The 17,885-nt window shown below is 37.3% G+C and overlaps 3 protein-coding genes across 4 annotated transcripts in view; 2 read left to right on the top strand and 1 right to left on the bottom strand.

Moving 5' to 3' along the window:
* Liprin-alpha (PTPRF interacting protein alpha) overlaps positions 1-10,831 on the top strand; it is a 173,927-nt gene extending 163,096 nt beyond the window's left edge. The window contains exons 19-25 of the mRNA XM_073076350.1: positions 694-833; positions 1,650-1,852; positions 2,373-2,531; positions 2,852-2,966; positions 3,432-3,588; positions 3,931-4,047; positions 4,764-10,831. Of these exons, the coding sequence (XP_072932451.1) occupies positions 694-833; positions 1,650-1,852; positions 2,373-2,531; positions 2,852-2,966; positions 3,432-3,588; positions 3,931-4,047; positions 4,764-4,850 (978 nt within the window). The 3' untranslated portion in view covers positions 4,851-10,831. The remainder of the gene's footprint in view (positions 1-693; positions 834-1,649; positions 1,853-2,372; positions 2,532-2,851; positions 2,967-3,431; positions 3,589-3,930; positions 4,048-4,763) is intronic.
* A 224-nt stretch (positions 10,832-11,055) lies between these two features.
* Positions 11,056-14,895, bottom strand: LOC140744711 (ribosome biogenesis protein BMS1 homolog). Its single transcript, XM_073076346.1, has 2 exons — positions 13,883-14,895; positions 11,056-13,627 (listed from the first exon to the last, which is right to left on the bottom strand). Exons 1-2 carry the CDS (start codon positions 14,784-14,786, stop codon positions 11,103-11,105), a joined length of 3,429 nt encoding a protein of 1,142 aa, XP_072932447.1. The 5' UTR covers positions 14,787-14,895; the 3' UTR covers positions 11,056-11,102.
* Positions 14,896-15,220: 325 nt separating this feature from the next.
* LOC140744712 (protein Aster-B) overlaps positions 15,221-17,885 on the top strand; it is a 55,265-nt gene continuing 52,600 nt past the window's right edge. For both annotated transcript variants that reach the window (XM_073076349.1, XM_073076348.1), the window contains exons 1-2: positions 15,221-15,417; positions 16,979-17,098. In XM_073076349.1, the coding sequence (XP_072932450.1) occupies positions 15,374-15,417; positions 16,979-17,098 (164 nt within the window). In that variant the 5' untranslated portion in view covers positions 15,221-15,373. The remainder of the gene's footprint in view (positions 15,418-16,978; positions 17,099-17,885) is intronic.

Here is a 17,885-nt window from a genome sequence, read left to right as displayed (position 1 = left end):
TATCAATATATAAAATGGGGAGATAGATTATTAAAAACGGTAATTAGACTTCAAGTTATCGACGCTCTTTTGGTCGATCTTAGATAGTGTTATTATATCTGAGGTTTATTACAGATGTTCGTAAAAACAAAATCACACCAAAAGAGTAAAAGTTACAAACGACACAATAACTGTACGACTAACTAACATTCGTTCATTCAAATACATATTTCCTTAGTATTAAGAGTGAATGATATAATTGAACAAGTGATTATTACTCATTAGTTGATGCAACTATAACTGAATGCGCAACAGCCAGCATACATTCATGCATATGTCTGTGTGAGTCATTATTAATAATGATTAACTCCAGTGAACGAGTGACATTCACCATTGGTTCACGTATCATGACGACCGAGTTTTGAAGGTGGTAGAACCCTTTGTAGTTCGACTCCGGCAGTACCACCGCCACACCTATTTCTGCCTCATAACAGCAGTGTTAAGCGCTGCTGTGTTCTGGTTTGAAGGGTGTGGTAAGGGAGGCATACTTTTTCGAGGCGATCCAGCCTAGTCCTCAGGGGTGGCAGCGCATCTGTGGCTGACCTCAGGAATACAGGGGTCGATTACAGATTTCCATGGGCGGCAGTAGCCACTTACCATCAGGTGGGCTGCATGCTCGTCTGCCACTCAAAATAACTGGCGTTCCCTCCGCAGGCTCAGGGCGGTCGGTCACTGTCGTCGGCGTCGTCGTTGGGGCTGTCGGCGCTGGCGGACGAGGGCGCCGAGCACGCGGCCGCGGCGCAGCACGCGCACGCCGCGCCGCACCAGGATTACTCGAGACCCAAAGTCACCAAGTGAGTTATGTAGAAGTGAGATGTAGAGTAGCTGACGTCGCTGACGTCACGTGATCGTACCCTGTACGGTACATGCTGCACCGCATTAGGTCAACACGAGATCTTAAGTCACTAAGTGAGGTGTGGTCTAGCAGGGGCACGCTAAGGTCATGCTGTAGAAAGCTGTGGTCGCTGGAAATTACTGCACTGGCGGATGAGGATGGTGAACTAAAGTGACCAAGTGAGTTGTGTAGAAAGTAGGAAGTAGAGAGATGTCGTCGCTGGGGCTGGTGATGCTGGTGGACGATAAAGTCATGCACTTGACCAGGGCGTGTGCAGTGTACATGCACGCTGCATCACACCAGGACTATACTAGATCTAAAGCTACCAAGTGAGTTGGTACAAATGATGCTTCGGGAAACGTTTGGCTTGACTATGATCTATGTTTCAGCAGATATGTGAGCTACTCTCCCAGTGCTCGACCTAAAGTAGGAACTGTAGAAGTTTGCTGTTCTTTACTATGTCAAAGTTGAAGTAAAGATTTGTCATCGTAATTGTTATCCAACCATCACCGTCCCATAGCTGTGTACGTATCTCCTTGCAATGTAAAAGAAGCTTACGCCACAATTCAGCCCGTTGACTAAATGCAAATTAGTAAACTTCGAACAAAATTAAGAACATTTTATAAAAAATCAGTTATGTAAGTTTCCTTACGATGTTTTCTTACACCATTAAAGTGATAATTATTTTCCAAAACGCAAATAACTTTGAAAAATGAGACTGGAACATAGAAGTCACGTGACTAGAACTATTACAACGTATCACGTGTGTTTACAGGGAGCGCGACTACCGCCACGAACTGCTCGGCGAGGCGATGCGCGCCGGCACACCGTTCGCGCTGTGGAACGGCCCCACGGTAGTGGCGTGGCTCGAGCTGTGGGTGGGCATGCCCGCCTGGTACGTGGCCGCGTGTCGGGCGAACGTCAAGTCCGGCGCGATCATGTCCGCGCTGTCCGATCAGGAGATACAGCGGGAGATTGGTTAGTAGCAACACATCCTGACATACATATAGACACGTCTATAAACAGACTGACGAACAAACTAGATCTAATCTAATTAATGTCATCTTAAATTTAAAGAATACGGAAAAAGACAGTGCTTGTGTAAGAACGTAAGAAGTTATACTTGTACACGCGCAAGAAATGAATCTGTTACAATACTTAACGTAACAAAAAATATTTGTAATCCTTAACTCATATACTGGTATAGTGGTAGCTATGATTGGTAGTTGTTTTGACATTCAAAAATTGCTCTGTAAAGAACCTATTTTGAAATAACATAACTATGACATATTTTAACTAAACCAGAATTTCTTTGGATGTATTAACTTCAATTAATATCTGCAAATTGCAATGACTTCTTTGCGTCGTTTAGACTGCATTCATCCGTGATGTAACATGTAAACATTTTATGAAAGACTTTAGGTTTGTAATATCTAAGAAACTTAATTTCAGCGGTCATAATTTTATCTTGTATTAATTGTCTTTCTCCCTCGACCAGGCATCAGCAACCCGCTGCACCGGCTGAAGCTGCGGCTGGCGATCCAGGAGATGGTGTCGCTGACGTCACCGTCAGCGCCGCGCGGCACCGCCTGCGCCGCGCTCGCCTTCGGGGACATGAACCACGAGTGGATCGGGAACGTCTGGCTGCCCTCGTTAGGTCGGTCGCTCTGTCGTTCACTCCATGAGATGCTGTTTACATCATGAGCATGACTTGCTAATTAAACTTTTATTCATTCCGTATTTCAATCACACGTTCTTTTACCATGTCCCACATTCGCTACGCCAATCATTAATTTATTACTCTCTTACACGCTCCCAACCTCAATCGACGACCCGCGTGGCGGACCGGTAGAAAGCGTTTAATCATTCATTATTATCTTGCGTTCTTCTCCAATTCACAAAAAAATCAATGTTATTATTTTTTACAAACGCTACAAAAGAGTTATACCTATTTTTAATATTGATTTTTATTTCCAGGCTTACCTCAATACAGGACGACGTTTATGGAGTGTTTGGTGGACGCGCGGATGTTGGAGCACCTCACCAAGAGAGACCTGCGGACGCAGCTGAAGATGGTCGACAGTTTTCACAGGTTGGTGTATATCTAAATTCTATAGAAGGTAGTAGAGTTATAGAGTAGTATGCTCCAAACCTTTCTTGTCATGGTCATGTCAGTCATTGTCAGTAGATGTACTTGATGTGGTCACGTGTCTCATGGGCTCTAGCGGATTAAAGGGGGCGCTGAAAAGGGCGATCCGCCCCGGGCCCCCATTCTAGAGAGCCCCCCAACAGCTTAAAAAAAAAGGTCAGAACCAAACAACACCGCTCATCGGAATTATACGTATTTTTGGGCGAATAAGTTTAGGACACATTTGTAATTTTGTAAAATCAAATTAAATTTTTACATTAGGGGCCCCCATTCAATTTTTCCGCCCCGGGCCTCCGATGACATTAGTCTGTCTCCGCTCATGGGCTTCTCGATAGGAGACAAAGTGAGTGATTTAGGTGATCTTGGTAAATCGCACTTGTAATAATATTTTCCACGATAAATTTTCAGAACGTCGCTTCACTTTGGCGTTGCGTGTCTGAAGCGGGTGGGGTACTCCGTGCGAGTGCTGGAGGAGAGACGCCGCGCCACCGAGCACTGCACGCGCGACGTGCTGGTGTGGACCAACGAGCGGCTGCAGCGCTGGCTCGTCGCCATCAACCTCAAGGTATGCGGGGGCCCCGAGCTGGGGGACTGCTGAAGACCGCTGGATTAATGGAAATTTTGCCGATTAAATGGATCCAGTGCTCACTTTCCTTTTGAAAGAAGATACAAATAGAACAGGGCAACGTTCAGTCTTATCAAAAGATCGTTAAAAACGAAATGGTATGAGTGGGCGAAAGAAAATCATGCAAAATATAGTGGTCATTGAATGTAGTGAAAATATCAATAAAGCTGTTATTAACTGTTTTGTGTACGTTTGTCTTTCCTTACAGTGTGACATCTGATTACCTGTGTGACAGCAATGGTATAGCAAATGATCATAAAGGTGTTGGTAACAACATTGCAGGAGTACGCGAACAACCTGGTGGAGAGCGGCGTGCACGGCGCGCTGATCGCGCTGGACGACAACTTCGACGCCAACAGCATGGCGCTCGCGCTGCAGATACCCACACAAAACACACAGGTACACTTACATAGCCGAATAATAATAAAAAATACGAAGTGTCTAGTTATCCGAAGTGAAAGAATAACGTAGTGACTATTTGTTCGGGAATTAGATAAATGAAATAGGCTGAAAAAAATATGTTTAACAAAATGTTCACACTTTGGTCAATCCACATACACTTGTTCAACTTAAATCTTATGTCGATTTTGCATCTAATCGCTGTCATAATTTTAGAACGTTTCTGTGATCAATCCATTTGCTGGACTTACTCAATTTTAACATATTTTTTTCCCATAGCTTTTACATCGATTTTCAATCGACATCAACCATTTTATTTAAATCGATTTGTCTGTAGTGTTATTTTATATGTACGGCTGACTTACATCAGAGGACACTTTCTAAGTTCACAGGGTATTGTATATGTTATTACCTTCCAGTATAACCTGGAGTTAGATTTTTTTTATAATATGGGAGTAGCAGACGAGCATGCATTCTATCTCATGGTAAGTGGCTACTGCTGCCCATGGACATCTGTAATCAACCCCAGATAGGATAGAATACTGCTGTTATGAGACAGAAATAGGTGTGGCGGTGGTGCCGCCAGAGTCGAACCACAAAGGGTTCTACCACCTTCGAAATCGTGTTACTGATGTACATGAGCGACAGTCGCCTCTTACCATCAAGTGTACTGCAAGCTCCATTAGCTACCTCACCATAATACTCCGTCCCCCCAGGCGCGACAGATCCTCGAATTGGAGTTCAGCGCGCTGCTGGCGGGCGGCACGGAGCGCGCGCGCCGCGACCTGCCGCCGCCCTCCTGACACCGCGCGCTCGACTAGCCGCCCGCCCCCGCCCCCGCCGCCGCCGCCGCCCCGCCCTAGCCGCCCTAGCCGCCCTGGCTTACGCTGAGCGCGACCACACGTGAAGATGTATTACTAGTATGAAGATGTAATAGTGACGCTAGATACAAGATATACAAGGAGTTATAAACATGGAAAATTAAAATTGCAGAATACACCGTACAAAAATATATCGTATAGTCAATGATTCGACATATACAAGCAGCTAAGAAACATTTATATGAATAACTATGAATACAAGTAAACATATATCGAATATTGAAAAAGAGAAACCATAAAAAATATATTGCGTAAAGATACGAAATTTATAAAATGAACCTTGCAAAATGCAAGTTGTAATTAAACAATAAATAGAAAATTAAAATGCAACACATTAACTATGGCAAGAGAAGTTCGTAAATAATCAAGCGGTGCTGACAATTGAAAAACATATATAATATAAATTAAACCACAAACATACAAATCTAATTGTATATCTTCATGTGCTACGCGTTCGTGGCAACAACATTGCAGGGGTGTGCGCGGCAGTGACTCGGTGTGACGTGACGTGACGTGACGTGACGCGACGTGACGTACGGTGTTAGTGGTGATATGTGTGCTGTTGTAGTTGGATCGTGTGTGAGTGACGTGACGGCTCCGTATGGGTTGCAAGCTTCGGTGTGTTGGTATGTGCTGTCGCCGCCCAGTTGGAAGTTTAAGGTTTGTGATGTATTTTTCTGTATAAGAGAAATAAGTTTTTTTTTTTTGTATTCTAGTTATGAAACTTTATATTTTCATTAAAAGAATCAGCTTAGATAAAGGAATTGTATTAAAATAATCAAGAAGCATAATAAAAGATCTTTACAGTTCAATTATTATTGATATCATCTTTACACTAGATGAATATGGGTGATAAAGTATTATTACCTATGATGAAAGGTATAACAACAGATAAAAATATAAGAATATTATTGATTACTTTTTAAAAAAAGTAAGAAAGACCTATCCATTATTTATATTTGTAATCTTTAAATTCCAACTGGGCTACAACAGTATTGTATAGTAAGGTCCTGAAAAGTTTTGCTTACAAATATATTTAAAGTTAAATGTTGTCAGTCAAATTAATTAAATCCTTTTATAATTGGATGCAGTCTGGTTCTAGTCAGATTAAAATGAATTAAGTAAAGTTTAAACATTACTTTGTTGTAAAGATGTTGATTACTGATGTTCTAGATCTAATCTGTTTGTAATTATGTAGTTATTGATAATAGACAAATGGAGATCTTCAAGGCTAAATCACCGCCAGCACTGGATATCGGCATCTTTATAAACATACCCTTGAAATAACTGTTATAGCCAGTTTAAGCTAGAACCTACAATTAGAGGAATATCTATGTTGCAATTGTTTTTAATCAACAGTTTTCCATTAAAACCAACTGCAAATAATTATCAATTTATTATATTAATTCCTTCTATACTATTTTGTGTTCAAACGAAGACATATTGCATAATTATGATAGGTATTGTGAAGATTGTGTGGCATAGTGAAGGCAGCAGATATTTGTAATGTGGCAGCATGTTTGAGCTAGAATTCTCTAATAAGCCAGTTTTGAATAACATTTTGTGATATTCTAAATTTGTTATACGGAACTAATCTATGTAGGTAAGCTAAACAATACTTTGAAGTAAGCGAGTGAAAGAAAATTGTTGTCTTAATTATACAAGACAATATTAGCGTTAATTTATACTGTTGACTACAACTGTGTTGCCGCATTATGAATTATACAAGTGTTGTTGATACATACGATAAGTTTTCATAACTTTGTATAATACATACTATTGACTATTATTATAAACAGTTGTAGCGTAATGCTTCGTGTAATGTTACATATACATAACAAAGTGCTCTGATTAATGTAGACTTCTGTACTTAATGATTGTACTCCATATATTGATAATATTACTGTTATACATTGTAAAATGATATTGTGTACTGTGTTAGTCAATTTTTGTATAACACGCAAATGGATTATACATTTTAGTATAGAAATATATTTAACATTCTTTATTACTCAAACCTTTTAAATTAAAGGTTACATGGAATTGACCACGATTTTATTGTTTTAAGTTTCTTTTTATCATCAGGTCCTTATCATTTTTCGTTATACACTGTATAAATGACACTGTATAATAGTTATGCCTAGCTCAGTACACAGTATCAGTGATTGACATATTGATGCCAAATATTAGTTACTCTTTGACTAATATTGTTTTCAATTATCGCATTTGTTATTTCACGGTTTTACAGAAGTAATGTATAATAAGTATAAGTGTAAATTGTATGTTAAATTAAAAATGTTACCCATGAATTTATTATGGATGACATAACATTATGTCTTATCATTTCTCAAAATTTCAAGAGGTTAATGTAGATTTTTTAAAATTCCTAAACTCAAAACTATTAAATATCTTGTTCGTAATTCAACAGCTGATACTTATTATATATAACTTCTTGACTGTGTCTTGGATAGCTTAAAAAATATTAGTAAATGATTCTACCTATATATAATGTACATTATAATTACTGTAAACACAGAATGGAATGTCATTGCAACATATCACAAGTTGTATTAAATTTTAGTTACACATACAAATAAATGTACATTCAGAGATTCTAATTTTACTTACATGTTTCAAAAATGGATTATGAACTGTTTTTATATTAAAAAAAAATATTATTTAAAATATCAGAAGGAATATAAAATTCGTTCAATTTTAAATGCAGATTAGTAATTGTTTGCAATAGCATTGCATCCTGTGTTCTCATAATATATACGATTCTTAACCTACTTAAGTTCTCCCCGTGTATGTCTCGACTATTGCCGTAGTGGGTTCGGCCGCGCTCCCGTCTACCAAGTGCCTCCCCGAGGTCTGTGTACATATAGCTTTATGTAGATAAATGTGTGCCTGTCTGTCCGTATCTGTACTGAATGTGCGGTTCTAGCTGTTATTTACATAGGAATTTGTATGAGAATCGCATGGACATGTGTGTTTTATTAACACGGGAAAAGTTGTATGTAATTATTATTTTTTTGTATTGTTGCATTTAATCGCTTCATACAGTATTCGTCATCGTCTTCTGTTGGTTGTCAACAGGCGGAGCACACAAATACTAGTCTTATGTACAGTGTTAACTACATTGTTTTGTAATCTTCTATTTTATTGAACATACATACATACATAATAGCGACAACTGAAACGTAGCTAGGGTATATTTTTGTTAAGCGTTTACAAATGAAAAGGTATTGAAATGAGTAGACTCTCGTTGACTTGTGGCCGCGGGAGGCTGGGATCTTGCCTCGCTATTATTTTTTAAATTTCAGTATTATTTTCTTTGTTTAAATCTTGTCTAATGAGCCACTTTGTATACATGCCTACTTAATCGTAAAGAGTAGCTTTTCTACGACCTGTCACTTAGGAATTGCTATTTGATAGTAAGTAGTAGTTATATGTTTTGATTTTGAAACGTGTCCTGGGATCCGCAGCCGCCCGCCCGCAAATTCAATAGTTAAACAAATGATTGTATAGCTAACTAACCATTTTTTATTTGATGGAATCTTTATCGGTAGCGAATTATATTTGTAAATATCGTTTCTATACTATAGCGTTTATATCATGTGTAGTTACGGAATGTAGCAATATTTAGCTAGGATGTGTTCAAACGACTAGATTTTTTTAAAAAAGAATATTTTATATTATAATTTTAATGCTTAATTATTTATTAACTAGGATTTTATTATTTATTAAGTTATTGCTTAATAGTTACACTCGACGGAGATATATTATTGTACGTGCAAACGGCAATGGACAAATGTTTACCTCATGGTCGTGTGCGTACCGACTACCGACGGTTGTCAAACGAAATCACAAGTTGTTTTTATTGTTCTTTTATATTATTTACGTTAGTAAGTGTATTCGGTCATCGTGCGAGGGCCTTTATTGTACTTCGGGATAGGATTTTGCTGATGTATAGTATATTGAGTAACAGTATTATAATGTTAGATGACGTGAGGCCACCGGTTGGTTGACTTGTCGAAATTCACCCACAGCTAAGGGTCTCTTTTGTGCGAGTGCAGACAACTCGAGTAGAACAATTGAAACATTACTATATCTATGTATCCATCTTGCGTGTAACTGAAAACATCACAATGGATTTTGAAGAGAATTGTACAAATATATATATACTTACATTTAATTTATAAATATGCTGCGAGTAAAGGAGGTTTGATTCGACAGTGATTTGTTAAGAAATCTTTTACAAAATCATTTTTCAATACATTCAATACGTACATCAGATTAAATATAAACTAAAATTTAAAAACAATGCTTGTTGTAATTAATATATGACAATCTGTGTGCCTATGTACTTAAGCTATTCACTATTCGTATTTATTATGAGAAAAATTATTGACAGCTATAAAAACGGTTCTTTATTTTGATATTAATTAATAGTGTGTTCAACACACACCCCAATATTCATAAAAACATTTCACTGTAGAGTTGTTCCTCCTTTGATCGCATTTAACGAGGCTGTCGACGAATCGTCGACGTCTCGATAATTATATCATTCGGACACATCATTTGTTTCATTGTAAACTAAATATATTATTATTAATAAATAAATAATAGCAACTAAAGTTTTTCTATGCAAGTGTAATATGTTAACGAGATGGTTATTTAGTTAATTAGTGTATAGCTTATCGGTGTAGCTACAATTTTTGTAAAGAAAATAATTATGAGAGGATGGAGCGGTTCTCACGGTCCGCTCCATCCTCATCCTCGTTAAGTGTAGAGTGCGATCAGGATGCGCTGGGGTCTGTTCCGAGTGTCCCCCGATTTGCACTGCGCCTTGTTGGGATAGTTTTGATTGAATAAAAATGAAGGACACATTGCGATCGTTAATTAAAAATGTTACGTATTCCCTTTCGTATATCCCTTTATATGACATAACACGATCCACAACATGTTTAATTTCCTGCTTGTAAAATAACGAAACAAATTAATAAAAAATCATAATGGAAATTTTCAATAACAGATATAACTTTACATTTAAAGAGGGATTTCAAATGAAAGTGAAATTAAAAAAAAATCGGAAAATATCGATAGGAAAGTTGGACATATTATTGGTTGGTCCGCAAGGTGAGTGCAAATCGGGCTTGTGTTAGTATCTCCCGACCCCTTCCCAGCGACATGTTTATCCTCAACCTTAAGCCCGCTCCACATTCTCGCAAGAACGCGAGAAAAACCCGATTCGTATGGGCTCCACACATTCTCGTTTCTCGTGCTTTTCTCGCAAGAATGTGGAGCGGGCTGTAGTGCCTGTCCACATTGAGTGTCCCGAGGCCGCGCGGCAGGGCTCGGAGGCTCCGGCGGCCGCTCCACAAACTCCACAAGTGCCAACGTCTCTGGACGACTCGCGCGGAACGGACGCGCCGGCGTTACAATAACTAGAATATTTTTTGTATGTCCGTTACATTCCACGAGCAGTTCCCCGACGCCGGGCGCCTGCGCTCCCGGCGGCTCGCGCTACCAAAGAGTAAAGTTACCCTCACATTAAGGAGTTATTGTAAAATAGGACGTTAGTGAAATTTGTCGAATGTATATAATTTATGCGTGCGTAGTGCCGCCCCCTCGCGGCGGTCACATTCCATTCACGCTTTCGTGTAACAGTTATCGCTTCGCCCTAAACTAATATTGTAATAAAATTAATGTTACAGGAATCTTATTCAAGTACAGGGGCATTTTTTCTAATGTCGAAACGTCAAAATTGTTATTCTAGGCAGTGATTATTTTGACCAATGTAATCTGAAGTGTGTAACCTTTGTAAAAACATTTATCAAACGTGCGATGACGACATACGTTATGCATAATGATAAGAAGTAAATACAATTTACACGATACAACCACCTTGTTTTATTTTCATCCTTTACACATCATTCAAGATGAATGACAAAATAATCCTAGCGCACCCCTAAATGTATTAAAAAATAATAGTAGAAGCATTCTTTATATTTAAGCACTAGATGATTAAATTTGTTTGCAGTTTTTACAATATAACTACAAGGAAACAATTTGTTTAACATAGATCCTAAATATAATTTTAACCCGAAATTAATATAAAGACAAATACTGAACAACAGTTTTATTTCAAGTTATTAAAATAAATAACATTTCTTACATCTGTGGCTTTTTCTTACTGGCCATCTTATTCAGGTGCCTACAAATCTTCTTTTTGAGCTCCTTCTGTCGTTTCAACCGCCGCCATTCCTCTTCCTCTTGCTGCTTCTTGTGCTTTTGCAACCTCTCTGCTGTTAATTCTTTCTGAATTTCTTTCTTTTTCTCAAAATTAGTTTTTAACATTTTCATTACATTTGTCACTTTTTGTTCGTATGGACTCTTAATAACAGCTATTCTGTTTGTAAATTTATCCTTGTTGCTCTTTCCGGTTGGAGTAGCTGTTTTTTCCTTAGGCTTGAACCTGTATGGTAAACCTTTTTGTAGTTCCTTGGGTATAGACAAGGGTTTAAACACTTTGGGTTCTCTAACAATATCCTTGTACATAGAATCAGTGTTCGCATCGCTCTTGATGTCTCTTTCTCTTTTAAGCTGTCCCTTAGTCTTCATGCCCTGCCAAGCGTTTTTGCTACCAACAGGCAGGAGTAGATTAACGACGGGTGCGTAAAATTTCGTAACGTCAACTTTGAACCAAGTCCTGCAGAACACAATGTCGCTCATGAGTATCTTATCTTCGAAGGTCGCACGGAACGCTCCTTCTGGCTTGTTCAAAGCTTTTTTTATTTGTCCTCTAATACCCGACACTGTTTTTACCCGCGCTCCTTCAAACTTTGCTACTTCTAGGGTAGTTGTAAACATATCTTTAATAAATGCAGTTTTTTTATAAATTTTCAATGGTGTGCCTATTAACTTTAGTTTTTTAACGATTTGAGTAGATTTATTGATTTCGTTTACACTTCCGGTTGCTGCTATTCTAAATCCCACTTGCTTTATTTCGTTCGAGTTGCTACTGACGGATTGTAGAGCGAGAAAACCCGTATTTTGTGGGGTTATGGGTCCATAAAAATGCATATTACATGTAACATGTTCAGGTGTGTACTTTAAATATCTACATTTCAAATCATCTTCAATTTTTGAGTAAATAGGCAATGTTTGGAAGCGACGCCAACCCAAGGAAATGATTAATGGATCATTCGTTTTTAAAATCTTCCTATACCACCTATGTTTCTTTACTTTGCAGGATACAAATCCTATGTTTTGCTCAGCCATATTTAAAGCACCAATGAGAATAGGATAACTAGAGTCAAAGTTTGTTGCAAATTCTGAAGGCATGTTTTTGAAAAGCATTCTTACATACAAGCCTGGCCTGTACCCTTCTACTTCTACCCTTAAACCATCATCCAAATTCTCAAAAACAGACTTATTGAGTTCTGATTGTTTTAAGGCTTCTGCTTTTAAGCTTTCGTAATAGGAATGATCGCCCTTGATCCGATGATCATCAGGATTATCATATTCTGCATCAAATTTAGCTTTCAATTTCATTTTCTTATCAAGAATTTCAGATTTCGTTGGCTCGGCTTTGCGTTTTGCACCCGCTTTTGCCGTGTCATTCTCTTCTTGTGAAACATGTTTTTCGCCTGTTTCCAGGTCTTCAAAGTCACCAAACAACTCCTCATCATCTCCATCACTAGCATCATCTAACTTAAGAAGTTCTGAGGCATCTTCATCTGCAGACCTTTTTCCAGTAACAAAGTTGTTTATTAACAAATGCTTGTATTCATCACTTGACCAATCTCTTAAATTTGGTTTATCTAAAGCATAGAAAAATGAACATTCATCAACATCAAGTTGTTCTTTTTCTTTCTGCTTTTTCTTCTGACTACTTGTCACTTTCTTAAAAAGTCCACCGATTTCTTCTTCATCACTTTCATCATCTTCTTGGGTATCTTCTTTTGTTTTTTTACCAATTTCAAATTCACCATAGACAAGTTTCATAATGTTTTTTGATGTTCTTTGCCGATCAAAATAAGCCATAGTTGCTTTTTCCCCCAGCTTTTCCTTCCATTTTGCACTGAAGTCTTCATTATTTTCGACATCTTCATCTGATTCCTCTCCATCACTGTCTTCATTATTATCTTCTTGGTTCAATACATTATCTGTATCATCACCATTATCGTTACCATCTTCTGTCTCAGAGCCAGAACCATTGTCCCAAGGGAGTTTCGAATTTTTTGCAGTGGTATCTTTTTCACTTTGATCAATGCCACTATCATTTTCCGATTCGCTTTCTTCTCCTTCTGAACTTGAATCATCAGAACTTGGCTGACTCTTATCTTGTTGTAAATACTCATCATCTTTTATCATATCTGGGTATATGACTGCTCCTCCACTAAACAGTTTGAAGCCGGACTCCTGCATTTGTTCATCAACAGTTTCTCTGGTTTCTACCACATTTTTGAGTAAAGCCTTCTTTTCATTTGTTTCTTCGTCTTCTTGCTTATGTGAATGGGACCCTTTTAGTTCAATGTATACTGCGTCCTTGTCATACACAATACCACCAACACCAGAAAAGGGAGCATATATTTGTCTCTCTCTTTCCATTAAGTGTCTTTTCTTTTCATTGCTAGGCAATGGGCAGGGGTCCGGGAGGTAAGACAACTCACTAATTTTCATATCACCAACGCCTGGAAAAACAAAAATGTTTGTTCAATGAAATATAAATGAAAATGTTTTTTATTCATTACATATTATAATGTATCCATTCCATTGCCCATGAAATCCTACATTACAAAATCTAAATATCACATGAGAAACATAAAGACTAGATATCCATTGAAAACTTTGAAGATGAAACTTGAAACCTAATTTTAAAGATAAGGCTTAACCTTGCAACTAGCGAGGTCATCAATGAAAATCATAAATGAATAAACTAGCATTACCTGCTATATGCACCATGGATTCCTTCATCAATGGAACACCTCTCACATAGCCATACAGCACCACATCTCTGTTGACCTTAGGGTCCTTTCTGATGTGCTCCTGACTGGTGATGTCTTCCAACCTGTCTGCCAATACATATGCATGCGTCATGCGCCAGCTGAGCGGCCGGAACTTCATCACTGATATGAATCTGGACAGGTTTTTGATCTCATTTCTTAAATACTCCCCATGGATGATACCGGAGAGGTAGAACAGCTTTGCACCGGGGTACACCTCAGTCCAAAACCGGTGTTTCAGAGTCTTTTTTGTTGTTTTTAATGTCTTAGCATTCTTAATCATATCTAAATGTGTGAGCACACCCATAATTTTAGGCATTCCGTGCACCTGGCAGATATTTAGGAACTCAAATATCTCCATCTCGAAGCCGAAGCTCGCGTCGCACAACAGCAGCACCAGGTCTGCGCATTTGGCAATATCTATCATGGAGTTAACGTCGTTGTTACATTCTATTAGTGTTATGCGTCTTTTCTTTGACGTCACTATGGTTATGGGACCATTGGTGCTCGTTACATTCGTTTTGATGAAACTCTTGATTAAATTGTTAATGAGAGTAGTCTTGCCGACGCGCGGGGGTCCCACCACGGCCACTATGATTGGAGGCGGTTCTAGAGGAGTTTTATCCACTTGAGGTATGTGCTGCTTTTTCGAGATCACATCCTCGCGCCGCCGAAACTGTCTCTCAGCTCTGACAGCGGACTGGATAGCGAATGCTTTGGGGTTTCGTTGCCGCGCGCTTAGGTTAGACTGGTCCACCTGATTCTTCTTTTTCTTTTTCTCGGCTTTTCGACCAGCATGTTTAGCTCTATGTGATTTCTTCTTGTCAAAAATACTTTCATCTGCCATTATCTACTTCGGTTTAAAATAATATTCGACTTTTATTTCAACATACACAAACCAAACACTCACGTGTTGAAAACATTTTTGATTTAATTGACATTTGACAGTTGTCACAGTTGGCGAAGTTGACAAGCTAGGGTGACGGCTGAAATGTCATTGACCTGTCATTTGACGTCATGCGATGAAAGATTTAGTTTTTAATATTTCGATTTAAATATAAGTACATAATGTTCAGAGATTGTGCCCTTGTTGTGCGTTACAAAGGAAATGACTCGTAATAAATTATATTTATCTTGATTTCAGAATAATTTTAACTAATATTTACAAACCTACAAAAAAATCTGAGGGAAATAAAATAACTTTGAACTGTTAATTTTGAACGTAGCTGTGCAAATAATTTTGCAATATATAAAATTGCAAACAGCTGGCAATATTGATCATCAACTGTCAGTAGGTCACCGCGAATCGATGTTGTTTCATTGTGTTTTCGTGAAAAAAAACCTTCTGTTTGGATGATGAAAGCAAAAAACGCAGCAGTTAATGATAGATTGCGAACGGAGCGCGGAGAGGTGAACTAGGAACATTCACCTAATATGAGCACTTCGGAAGTGGACAGCCGTAACGTCACGATTTCCATGTTAGTATTACCTCTATTTTTGTTGTGTTGCGTTGTATAATTGTTCTCAGCGCTCTTGTAAGTGACAAATATTACCTATTGCGTATTTTAGATTTTAGTCAGCTGAAAAAATAATTCATTTCGATAATTTGTGAGAGGGTCGAATCTAGAACATAACAGTTTCTTCCCAAATAGACACACATCGTCGGCACTAAACCATCGCATGTGTGTGGTCATGGTCTGTGTGTACACAGACTCATCTGCTGCGGCGCGAGATGAAATGTCAAGAGACCCCTTTGATATAAAAATTGTGTTTCTAACAACATTGTTATCTATTAAAATAAACATACTTTCTTGAGAATTCATTGTAAAATATGAGAAAGAAAGTATCAGAATTGTTTGAACTTTTCTGTAATTAAATATTTCTATTTCGGTAATAGATAACATGTTATCAAGAACATGTAGAAAAGATTGTTTGTTTAAGCTACTCTTCTTGTTTGAATTTCCTCGAAGTACTGGCCCAATTTGAATTTCTGTTTCTAACCATATAATATAATGTTTTCCTCTGTTTGTGTTACATGAGCTTATTTCACCATATATGTCAGTGTTTTAAGTAAATATAACTTATTTAAAATTAATGAATCTTTAGTTAGTTTATTAACTAATATTATATATTTACTTAAAGCACTGTTAACTATTGTTAATAGCTAACAATTTTGTCAACCCATTACTGTCTCCTTACTAGGTGTCACTCTCGTCTCTGATTAAGACTGGTTAAGCCATTGAGAACTATAGATGTTTTCCTTAACCTTCACACAAATGACTTAAGAAAAATCAGAGATCAAATCTGAGATTAGATCCCTGTACTTTCCGCTTGGGAGCCTTAGAAATGTCAACCACGAGGCCATAAAATATAATGCTAGTAACAATTGTGTACCAAGTCCAAATAAATTGGCAGCAGGTAAAATATGAAAGAAAATAATGATTGTTATAAAGTTATGAACATTGTTGTATTGAAATTTATTATGACTGGTAATTTTATGAATAACATTTAATGTAAAACAGCATTTGTTTAAAGTTTCATTGTGTATTTTATATATGAATTGTATAATGAGTAATAAAGATTTATTACATCAACAACACTTTTTGTACATATGTTTTGTTTTAATGATAAATAATTTTAACATATCAAGCAAAGAAAAAAGCACAAAAAATAACAGATTAATTTTTTCAGTTACAAAATACTAAACCAAACAATTATTTGTATTATTTACTTTTGTGGACTTTAATAAAATCTTTTCAAAACTTTAAACCTTTAGTCAAGTAATTTATAACAACATTACTTCAAACTGTATAGTGGTCTACAAAATATTACTTCCTCATTATTTAAAAAAAAAAGTTCTCAAGTGTATGTGAAGTCTACCAATATTCATTTGGCCGGCGTGATGGACTATGCACGAATCATTCTTATTCAGAAAGGAGAGCCGAGACAACAGTTGAGCAGTAATTGGTTGACAATAATAACAAATACTTTCACAATTTGCCTAATACTGTAGAATAAAAACAGTGCCCTTGTTTTCAGGAGAAAATCAGTGGAAAATCTGGTGATATCCTCCCAAGATGCAATCGGGCAGAGCATCAGCCAAGCGCTCACCTTCTCGGGCGTCATCGCGCAGCACAACCAGGTCATACATGAGAACAAGTAAGACATTACACATTCATTTTGTTTTTATTATTTTTCTTTATACATCTCTATCATTATTTTTACTTTGGATTAAATTTATTTTTCCATAATTATAGTTAGTGGTTCATAGTAGTTCACTTTAGAATTACAATGTAATGTAATGTTGTGCAAATATAATGCACATTTAGAAAAACACAGAGAAAAAATATTTGAATTGAACATTCTACCTACAATTTTCTTTAAATTCGAAATTGAAACTTCCATCATACTTCCATCAAACTGAATTAAAGTTACATCAAAAACAATGTTGCACTTTTTATAGTTTCCTACAGTAGCCACTTTGAATTTTTTTGCATTCATTGTAATTCTAAATGTGTGACATAATTATGTTATGATCTTCTCATTATCAACAAATCATTGTAAACCTCTCATGGAGACCACCTTCAGAATGAAAAACGTATTGGGTGATCTGACCAAGTAGTGGTAGATTAACCCTTTGAGTGCCCACGACGCGTCTGTGCGTTTTTAACACTATTACAATATGCCCGTAACGCTTATATGCGTTTCATACATTTTCGAGTTGCATTCATTGGGTGCCCCTAACGCAGCTATGAGTCTATTGTTCGAGAATTGTATTTAGAATAGTTCGGGTTATGCCCATTTGGTTATTTTGCCATTGACGAAAATTTATAAAAGATCTGATTTGTTCGGCTAAATTAAACGTCAAAAAAAGACTTGTCACGTGTTGCGCGCAACTATGAATAAGAGGTTAGTATATTTTATTTAAATAGGTTTTTGTTATTAT

Source organism: Epargyreus clarus, unplaced genomic scaffold, assembly GCF_041222505.1.
Source record: "Epargyreus clarus isolate Ecla_fem2 unplaced genomic scaffold, WU_Ecla_fem_2.2 ptg000009l, whole genome shotgun sequence".
NCBI classification, from domain to species: Eukaryota; Metazoa; Arthropoda; class Insecta; order Lepidoptera; family Hesperiidae; genus Epargyreus; species Epargyreus clarus.
This window is presented reverse-complemented; position numbering and strand designations above follow the sequence as displayed.